Below are 10,594 nucleotides of genomic sequence, written 5' to 3' on the forward strand. Positions count from 1 at the left end.
GTCTCCGCTGAGGCCCGGGCGCGGTGGCCGGTGCGGGGCCGCGCCTGTTGCGGGCTCCCGGCCGACCCCTCCGGAGCCGGGCGGTCAGGGCCGCAGCCCAAGCGGCCTGGCCTCCCCCCCTCCACCCCGGCTTCTCCCGGCTTCTCGGCTCGGCCGGGCGCAGAGCCCTGCTCCCCCGGGCACCGGGAGGGTCCCGCGGGGGCCTGGGGACAGCCCGTACCGGGGGTGTGGGTGCGGGTGAGGCCACGGCGTGAGGAGCGGTGTCCCCATGTCCCCCCGCCGGGAGCGGGACGGCAGAGCTCGGCCGTGGGGCAGGACCCACCCGCGGCCCCCCTCTCCCCCGGAGCATCGCCGCCCCTCGAGTGGAACCCCTCCGGGGTGCACGGGTGGGAGTGGGGTTCGGTGACATCCTGCCACAGGACACCATCGCCTTCCTCTGCGCCCCTCGCACCCCCGCCATCGCCGCTGGGGTGGGTCACAGCTCGGCACCGGGACCCCGGCCTGCCAAGGAGACGGCCGTCACCTCCTCCTGGGCTCAGGGTTGTTTGTGGACACCCCCCCTGGCCACATCTCCCCGTACGGACGGGGGGCACCGTCCCACCAGGCTGCTCCTGGCCCAGGCTGCCCGGCCAGCGCTGAGATTTGTCCCCAAGCCACGGGTGGCAATGGAGAAGGGTCTGAGAGTTGCCTCGCCTGTGGAAGTCGCCGTTCAAAGCAGCGCTCCCGTGCACCGTCTGTCTCGTCAGGCGGGTTGGAAAGGCTCCTTTTTTATTATTTTTTGAAAAAGCAGTGGAGTCGCACCTCCTCCTCACACCTCCTCCTGCTGCTGCCACCGACAACAAACGTGGGGGACGGTGCGGTGACAAGGATATCCGCGCGGGAGAGCCGCCGTCCTGGGCTGACCCCGGAGGCTGCCACTGGGGCTCTGCTGGAGGGGCTACCCCGTGGCCGGGGAAGCCATGCCTGTCCCTCCTCCTCATCATCCTCATTCATCTCTAACGACACAGGCTGAAGCAACTTCTGCTCTGCTGGGAAGCTTTTTGTGATTTTCATGATGGTTTTTCTGTGGGAGTGCCTGGCTGGATCCCGGCCGTGGGACAGCAAGACCCCAGGGGAGCCGTGCAGCTCTGGGAGGGGACATTGGTCAGTGCTGGTGGGACAAGAGAAAAGCTTTTGGCTTGTGACAGAGGATACTCAGCCCATCGTCAACTCGCTGTGCCTTTCTCATCACTCCCTGCCCTTGTGCACCCTGCTCCTGTGTCCTTCCCCACCATGACGTCCAGCCACTCCAGCAGTGCCTGTCTCCACTGCGGTGAGGATGTGCCTGATGCCAGCAGAGCCCCACACGCCGACCCCCGGGTGCCCACAGCCCCGTCCCGCTGCCGGAGCCTCTGATTGCCAAAAGCGTCTCCTTCAAAGCCAGGTTGAAGACACCCATCCTCTTCCCAGCCGCAAAGTTCCCGGGATAGTTTTGAATTGGTAGAATCGTGGAATATCAGGTTGGAAGTGACCTCGAGGATCATCCGGTCCAACCTTTCATGGTAAAAGGATGGTGGCCCCGCACCCCATCTGGCTGAATCTTAAAAGCACCTAATCTTGGGGAAAACTTTTTCAGCATTTTATTAAAAAAGAGCTTTAAAATTAAAAGAAAAAAAGGCTAAGAAAACATCTTCTGAGCAGCACACGGACATCCCCTGCCTGGATCCGTGGTGTGGCTGAGCGGGCTTTGCCGTGGCGGTGCCGTGGGTGCCGTGGTCCCCCCTACCCGGGCTGATAAGAGCTCATGGGGAGCCAGCGGGGCTCCCCGGGGCGATAACGAGCGCTCGGTCCTTATCTGCTGGCACCCACACCCTCTGCGGAGGCGGAGATAACGGGGGGAGCTGCGGCCGGTGGCGTTGGAAGGGGAACACCGGGAGAGGAGCCGGAGGGTCATTCTCACCCAGGGTCCGTGCCTTGAGGGTAAAATCCCGGGGTGGGACCCGTGGGGAGGGGGCTGCTGCTGTAACCCTCTGGGTGTGCTCACCGGCCGGCAGCGCAGGATGCTCGTGGTGAGAGCTGGGAGGCTTTTGAGTGGTGTGAGCTAATGATGACGATGATAACTGCCCACTATAAAATAAGAAAAATGCCCGTAATAATAACACGGGGCCCTTGGAGGTGTGTGAGGCGGTGATGGGTCCCCCTCTTGTGGCGTGGCCGGGGTGGCAGCGTCTCCGTCACCGTGGCCGGGGTGCAGAGGGATGTTGGCCAGAGCTTTTCCCCTGCTCGGTGGCACTGGGGCTCGCAGCAATGGTTCAGGGAGCAGGTTTTCCCAGTTTAGGCTGGTCTCCTGGTTCCCTGGGGTGAGCGCAGGAGCGGGATGGGCACAGCGGTGTGTGAGGCGAGCTGGGGCAGGGACTCTCACCGGGAAGAAAGTCCCTAAATGGACCAGGGAAGTTGGAAGGGGAAAGAAACCCACCCCAGCCCGGTGAAAACCTGCCTGAAGGTAACGGGAAGTGAGAAGAGGGGGAACATCTGGGTCTGGCTCTTGCACCACTTCCGTGGTTGCCACCTCCGGCCGATGGTGGCTGAGACTCTCGTCCCCACTGCTGCTCCGGCAGCGCCGAAACCAGCAGTGCCCCGCGAGTGTCGGCTGCCCACCGGCCTCTTCCCTGCCTGGGGGGCTCCCCGTGTCTTGCCCCGGTGCTGGGGGGGGGTAAAGGCTGCGGTGCCCCCGTCCCCGGTGCCCCCGTCCCGCCCCGCCGGCCGCCTTTGATGCGGGTGAGTGGCAGGTCCATTGTGGCCCCTTTGTGCCTCCCTCGGTTCTCGGGGTCCGCACAAAACCTGCCATGGAAACCAAACCCAGGCGCTGCCCCAGGAAACCCGCAGGCGCAATTAGGAAATGCAGATATAAATGCAAATTTCCTGTGCCGCCTTCCAGGGCCTGGAAAGTTGTCCCTGGGCCACCAATGTCCCCGAGCCACTGGCGTCCCCAGTTGCAGGGATGGGGAAGGCATCGGGGCAGGGTTGGGCAGGCAGCGAGAAGTGGGGTGAGCCGTTTTTGGGGTGTCTTGGGCTCTTCTCCGGCCACCCCGTGCTCGATGGCGGGAGGAAGGGGGCACCTCAGCCCGCCCTGAGCGGTGACTCATAGGTGACAATATGACATTGATATTTATTTTTTTTCCATTCTCTCGGTTGCCCAGCGACAAACAAACAAACAAGTAGCTTAAAACCCAACCGAAGTGCTGCTCAGGAACTGTCCCCTCCCGCCGCGGGTGCTCCAGCGGGTCCCCGTCGCTGGCGGTTCTGCCTGTATCTTCTGGGGTTTGTTTTGGGGAGATAAATGTCTTTCTCGCATTCTGCAGCCGTGGTGGGTGAGCCCAGCCGAGGGAAGGCAGGATGCCCGCTTGCTGGTCAGGACCTGCCTCGCCAAAGAGCACCCAGAATAGATGGAAAAGGAGATAAAATCCACCCACAAGTAACTCCAGGAAGCACAAACGCTTCGGGTCTTCATTTCTAGGTGGTATTTTTGAGCAGTGGATGCTCTGGCTCTTCTGCAGGTCCCCAGAGGAGCGTGTGTGGGTGGAGTGGGGGTAATGGGGGTGAAGAGGATGGAGAGGAGGTTGAGGAAGGATGCTGATCTGAGCAATTCCCCTCCCTGGGAGGAAGCAATAATGGTTTTTTTCCCATCTGCTGGAGGAGCCGGGGAGATGAGGTTGGCACGTGAAGGGCATCGTCCACAGCAATAATCCCTGTGGGGAAGGACAGATCCTTTATGCGCTGATCTGAGCCCAGTCCAGGGCTATACTGCTTAAAACCAAGCATTTATTGATGGCTTTTATTTTTCCCAGCTGCAGCCCCTACATCCTTTCCCATCGGCGGCTGAAGCGGTGTGCGATGTGCGTCCCCATTAGTGGTGCTTTTCCCCCGGCCCCGGTCTGCTTTATTGCTGGGAAATGAGCTCTGGCTCCTGGAAGTGGTATTTCTTCCTCCTGCCTGACAGCTCGTCGATCCCTGCCCTCCCTGCCTTCCCCGGGGACGGCGCAGGCAGCAGGGCACGCAGGCATGCCGGCGATGGAAACCGAGCTTCAGCGGAGCGGGGGGAAAAGAGGCAGATCTTCTCTGGAAAATGGAGCGTGGCACATGGCTGGGTGGGTTGCAGGGACATTCAGGCTCAAAGCTGATTTTAATATTTGCCTCGGTCACAGAGTCAGTTATAGCTGGGCTGGGCATGGGCAGAGGGAGATGATGGATGGAGATGTCCCTCAGAGCCCCAGCTGCTTATAAAATCCTTGTGGCTTTCAACCTCCCGGGCTGGCAATTGCCACAGTCAGGTTGGTGCAAAGCAAATGGGAGGGGATGGCGGTGGGGTTGTACATCAATTAATTACACAAACTTAAAATTAATGAAAGATAAGCGAGATGGGGTTTTGAAGAAGAAGGTGACCCAGCTTGGTGGCCAGGCACGGCAAGGGAGCCACTGCAGGAAGAGCCACTGCTGGGGGGCTCTGGGGTTCCCTCCCCACCGAGAAGTGGGGCTGAGCTGGCGCAGAGCAGACCCTGCTGCTGAGCTTGAGTGGAGACAGAGAGCTTATCCAAGTGTTGGCCCGGCTTCAAATCCAGGTTAGCATCCCGTGAAATTTCCATGTAGAGCCGTGATGTGCTGCGACAGAGCAGAAGGAACGGAGCAAACTCAATACTTCAGCTTTTGAGGGCTTTTCTCTCCCCGGTGAGCTCTGCTGTGCCGGGGACGGAGGAGCCTGTTCTCGAGGCTGGAAATGCTTCTGCAGGAGGGGCCTGATGTATCGGCGTTAATTAAATATCTGTCCCTGGCGAGGTGTAGTGTTTCAAGCAGGTTCTCCTCTGCTGAGCAATGTCACCCAGCGTGAGGGAGGACAAAAGAGTGGGGCGATTACAGTGTGAGGCCGTGCCCTGGGACGACACGGGTATGGCAGCGCCCGAATTGCTGGCTGGGTGCTTCCGCGGGCCGGCTTGCATCAGCCATATGGCTTAGTGACTCATAAAAAAAAAAAAAAAAAAGAGCGAGCTGCTCCATTTGCAACTTAATTAGTCCCTTTCTTTTCCCCCAGTCTTGGCTCGCAGCGATCCCGACTGTGGGATCGCCGTGGGCTGAGCGGGGCTGCCGGTGCCGGGCTCATCCTGGATGCCAAGGGATGGGTGATCGTGCCGGGGGGCTGGCGTGGGCATCGGGCAGGGGCCTTTCTGCTGGCCTTATGCCATCCATCACTGCCGTGCCATCTAGCGAGGGGCTGGGGAGGAGGGAGAAGCAAGGGGTCCTGTTTGGGAGGGCAGAGGGGTGTTTTCTGCACCCAAAATACCCGTAGGACGGCCTCGGGGCTCCCTTGTCCTCTCCCCGGGGACACCTGAAGATGTGGGGATGGACGTGTGGGACCTTCCTGGCGGGTTTCACCTCTCTCGTGGTGTGGAAACCCAGGGACTTTCCTCCTCCTGGGCTGTGGTTTGGTGCCACGGGGACAGGGTTGCCAGCAGCCCATGCACTGATCACCTTTACATCTTTTTACCGGCCCCTAATGGCCAGGGGCCTGTCCTGGTAAATAATTCACCGTGTGCCCTCACTGAGAGTTTTACTCGACTAATTTTGTTTCCATAGAAACTTGTGGGATCTCGCTGCTCCGCGGAGCCTCGGGCAAATCAATACGGGTTGTTTTTAATTTATTTTTTTTCCTTTGCACGTTAAGCGATGGCCCTTAAACCCTGATGGCAGGAGAGCCATCACCTGTGTTGTCCCTGCCTGTCCCTGCCAGGATGCCCAGCTTCCTGGGATACCCTGGATCCTGCGGATCCTCACCCCGGGGCTCAGCCCCGTCTAATCCCAGTCCATTCCCAGTATGTTCCTGCTACGCAAAGAGCTGGAGGGGAAGGGGCTGCCTCTGCTCAGGCTCTTTCACTGTTTTTCCCCTCCTGTCCTTTAATTTCTTTGACCCTTGACCTCAAATGGCAAATTAGCATTTGTGAATCAGCCGCGCTAATTAGCTGGGGAGCGGGGATGGCCTTGTCCTCAGCCTGTGTTCACTTTCACCCGCCCTTCGTTAGGTGCTCGCTGACCAAATCTAACTCAAAAATCACCTGGATGTGGCTCCTCCATGTGCCCTGACCAGGACCTGGCCCCGGGGGGATCCGGGCACCTTTGTCTCTGCAGTGATTTTCTTTCTCTCCCCCGCGGTGTCCCGGTGTCTTTGTGCTGAGCCGGGAGCACAAAGGGAGAAGGGATAAGCAGTTAAGGATGGGTTTGTGTGACATATGGCGTCAGGGGTTTGCGTGACGGCTGCGGCCAGCGCCGGGGGGGACACGAGTGGGCACGGGGGGTGCCTGGGCTTCCCTCCTGCCAGGCTCGAGCTGTGGGGTAAACTGAGGCAGGGAGCTTGGTGGTGGGCTCGGGGCTTTCCGGCACCCCGACCTTGCTGCCATCGCGGGTGCCTTCGCTCCGGGCAGCCCTCGCTCCTCGGAGCCCTTTGAAACAAGCTCTAAGCTGATTTTTCAGCTGGGATGTGTGTGTTTTGATGTCGGCGGTGAAAGCCGGAGGAGGAAACGTCGCCGATGTTCAGCCACCTCGAGGAATAATCTTATATCGGCCCTCTGCTTTAGGCAACCTCTTATATTTAATTTATTACACGTTGATACGAGGCAGAGCTGAACAGAGATGCAGTTAAACCACACGAAGGGATGCTGGGTTACTTTAATCACTCACACTTGCTTGACCTATTTCTTTTTTTTTTTTTTTTTTTTTTAATCCCTTCCTGGAAACCTTATTTCATGTTTGAATTCCCTCAACTATTTTAGGAATGTCGTCCTACCAAGATCAAATTACCTTCAATGAAACCAGTGCAAGGCAGGCGACTTTTTGATTAAGATCTAGTGCTACCTCATTAATGGCAGCTTAGTTTGGGGCGGGGGGAGGCTGTAATTCTGGCATGGAAAACGTGTGAAAACCGGGGATTAGCGGCACAATGCCCAGGGGCAGGGGGGTGGCTCTGCCCTGGCTCAGCTGAGAGGGCTGGGGGCATCCTGGTGGTGCCGGGACCCCCTGGGAGTGGGCATCCCTACGGATCCTGCTGCATCCCGGCACCTGCAGGGGGAAGGTGGGTGTTTTGGGGGGGTGTGGGGTCCCCGGCAGAGCTTTGCCCGGCTTCTCTGTGCCAGCTGAGTGCCCCCACAAGGTTTTAGAGGGGTGCTGTTGGTTTATGAGCCGGCTGGGTGCTGTGGAGGGTTGACATCTGGTGGGCTCACAAAGGCACCCCATAAATCTGTCCGGGAGGATGGCACGGCCGACGGGCGAGCAGTGGGTGCCCCGAGGCAGCCACCACTTCTTCACTTCAACGTGGTTATGGTGCGTTGCAGCGTGCAGGTCTGGGCAGGGGCTCCCCAGTAAAACCATCAGGAGAGAGCGTTTGAGCGGTAATGCTGACGGTGCCCGGTGTCAGGACCAGAATGGCCCCAAAGGTCTCCCCGGTCCCCTCCCGGCTGCTCCCGGGGCTGTGGTCGCTCTTCTCGGAGCCCAGAGAGGTACGTGCTGCTCTCCAACAGGGCTCCCTTCTGCTCTCCTCCCTGATTGCTTTTTGCTTTGAGAAGGGCTTAAACCTGGCCATTTTAATACGTGGTAGAACGAGTATTAAAGGGGATCCTCAGGTGCTTATTTGTTTCTGTGAAAAGGGATTTGCTGGCAGGCAGTTTTCCCAGGGGATGGCGGGGAGGGGTGTGTGTGCATCCCCTGAGGCCGACAGAGAGGTGATGGAGGGGGTTTTGGAGAGGCTGCAAAGGCCCCATCCTGCACATCCCCAGGGTGTGCTCTGCCTTTCCGTTGGTTGGTAGACAGCACTGTTGATTTTTCTTCCCAATCATCCCGATTTCAATCCTATTATAGTCACACCATCAGCCACCGAGCAGTCACATTCCTGGACTTCTCACTCCTGTATCAAGCAAATCTGTGTCCTGCTCGGCAAATCTGCTCTGGCCAAAGCTCTTATTTCTAGTTTAACCTCCCCAGTTTTGAGATTTCCTGCGAGAGTCTTCCCTCCAGAAGCCGGGGCGCTGGCAGCCCTTGTCTCCAGATAATCCGGTGCCTGGAAATTCCTTCTGCTCGTCTGCTCTGTGTCCATCATCCCAGACATCACAGGCCTGGGCTCGCAGCCGCCGAGCGATGGGTGCCCTCGGGGAGCCCTGGGCTGGGGGGACAAGCGATCGATGATGGTGTCACCCTCCCCAAAATGAGGGTCGTGGCTCCGGAGTGTTTGTAGGATCTACAAACACAGCGTGGCAATAGCAGGGGGAAAAAGGGCTGGGCTGTTTTCGCGGTGTTTGAGCAATCCCATCTGCTGTCTGAGCTGCAGCAGACACTGGGGAAGGGAACATTCGCGTTTGCTCTCCGTGCCAAGGCTCTTCCCTGAGCTGCGAGGGCTGCGAGCCATCAGTCCCACTGCTTTTACAGCTGTTCAGCTCCTCCGTCGGGGCTGCCTGCTTTCCAGAGCCCAGCAACTGCTGTTTCCAGCATGACGTTACTGGTTCCGCCGACCCCTGGGATTATCCAGCTGCCGTTCCCGGATGGCTGAGGGCTGATGGCAGCCTCCTCCGTGCTTGCTCCCGGCTGGAGCTCACCCGAAGCGCCCGCAGCCTCTCAGGCCGTCCTTCAACATGAAAAATCCTTTTTTTTTGCAAGATATCAAGTGCCCCACGCCCAGGGCTGGGTGAAAACCAGCTTTGCAGAGGCAGGATGCCGGAGGACGTGCTCCCCCGGGCTGTGCTCGCCTTATCTGCCCCCCAATGGGCGTAATTAAGGGTTTCTCCGTGGCTGCTGAGGTTTTGTTCTTGGCTCTGGCTCAGGCGAGAGTGGATGTGAGTTGTGCAAGTGGCTCGGGCAGGAGAAAAAACAGGGAGCACCCATGGGCTCGCCGGGGTGAGCCTCCCCCCTTGTTTAGTCTTATTTTATGGTTTTTAAGTGGTGAGCTACTGGCAGGAGCTGGACCCAAAGGTGTGCCGGTGCCTGAGCGGTGAGAAAGTGGAGGTGGATACCTGTGGGAGAGCATCCTGTGCCATCCTGGCTACGTGGTGTCCCTGAGAGGGCTGTTTGTGGTGGGACCACCCTGTGTCCCACAGGAGCATCCGTTGGAGGGACCTGTGACACTGAGCTCAGCCCAGGGACCACTGCCCTGAGCTGGGGCTGCCATTTGGACTCCCTCACGGGGCTCAGCAGCACGCTCGGTGAAAGGAAACACATCCAGGATTACAAAAAAGCCACGGAGGAAGAGCGGAGCATCGTTCCCCCATCCTCTGGAGGTGTCGGCAGCTCCTCTGGGTGCTGTGGGGCCGGGCTGGCCCTTGGGGATGAGACCAGCATCGCAAAATAAACCTTCTGCCGGAGTCTGTGCCCAATTTCCCAGGTTTATAAGTGCGTTTTGCTCTCGGCAGCCTCTGGAAGCCCCTTGGAGAGGGGGCCGTGGCTGTCACACACGGCCTCGCTGCAGGCAGGGGAGAGCCCAGGTGACCTTCAGAGGTGACTGCTCCGCTTAATGGCTTTGAATCTGATTATACCCCCTTTCGCTAAGAAATGTGCTTGGCGTGTTCTTCTGCATTAAATACCATTTTAGGGACAGTCATCTTGAACCCTCCGCCTGCCGCTTAGGAAAAAGCCTTTGAAAATGATATTATGGATCAAAAGTGTTCCTGGGGTAATTCTGTTTCGACGGCGGAGTTAATCCAGCGCTGAATTTGGCCCTGCATTTCCAAACGAGAAGCAGTAGCTGTATAATCTGTTTATGGTTTTAAAGTGAATGTTAATCTTGGATTTGGTGGCTTTTCCCAAGGGTCGATTTGCTGAGTATTTCAGCCCCCTGCTCTGAAACTCTCCGAGCCCACGGTTTATTTTAAAGAGAGATTTTGCCGTGGTTTATACCTACATGTCAAACCTGGAAGCGTTAAATCTGGGGAGCCCTGGGCAGTGGAAATAATGGTGTTTTTCTTGCTTTGTGTTTTGTTTGTATGGCACCGGGCACGGTGTGTCCGAGCTCGGGGATGTGTCAAACCTGGAAACGTTAAATGTGGGGAGCCCTCTGCAGTGGAAGTAATGGCGTTTTTTCTTGTTTTGTGTTTTGTTTATATGACACCGGGCACGGTGTGTCCGAGCTCGGGGATGGGACAGTCCCGTGGGGACGTGGTCGGATGGGTTGAATTGAATCACAGAATCTTAGTGGTTGGAAGGGACCTCCGAGATCATCGAGTCCAACCACAAATGCAGTGTCCCCCGCTGAGACGGGGATCTAGGGGTACTTCTGCCCTGGAGCTGACATTCTCCCCTCTCTCTCCCCTCCGCAGGTGGGAGGATGCTGCAGCGTGCCGGGGGCTGACCCGCGGTGCCACCCCGGCTGCGGGGAGCGGGACCCCCCGCCGCCCGCCCCATGCTCCCCCACCGGGGCGGTGCCCCATGACCAGCGGCGGCGGGTGCCCGCCGGGACCCCAGCCGCCCTGCCACCCGCCCCGTGCCATCCGCCCCGCCATGACGAGCCTCTTCCGTCGGAGCAGCAGCAATGGCAGCTCACGTGGTGGTGGTGGCTCCTCCGCCCAGGAGCTCAACAACAGCCCCCCCG

At 58.7% G+C, this 10,594-nt stretch overlaps 1 protein-coding gene across 6 annotated transcripts in view; it reads left to right on the top strand.

Annotated features, from left to right (window-relative positions):
* Nucleotides 1-6: 6 nt before the first annotated feature.
* Nucleotides 7-10,594, top strand: part of CUEDC1 (CUE domain containing 1) — a 27,193-nt gene continuing 16,605 nt past the window's right edge. Inside the window, exons 1-3 of one of the 6 annotated variants that reach the window (XM_014961637.1) lie at nt 7-2,048; nt 3,828-4,127; nt 10,323-10,552. In XM_014961637.1, the coding sequence (XP_014817123.1) occupies nt 4,042-4,127; nt 10,323-10,552 (316 nt within the window). In that variant the 5' untranslated portion in view covers nt 7-2,048; nt 3,828-4,041. Of the gene's footprint in view, nt 2,049-3,353; nt 4,128-10,322; nt 10,553-10,594 lie in introns of those variants that run through there. The other 5 variants (XM_014961780.1, XM_014961928.1, XM_014961853.1 and 2 more) reach the window with 5 other exon arrangements.

The sequence above is a fragment of the Calidris pugnax genome, unplaced genomic scaffold (genome assembly GCF_001431845.1).
Source record: "Calidris pugnax isolate Ruff unplaced genomic scaffold, ASM143184v1 scaffold45, whole genome shotgun sequence".
NCBI classification, from domain to species: Eukaryota; Metazoa; Chordata; class Aves; order Charadriiformes; family Scolopacidae; genus Calidris; species Calidris pugnax.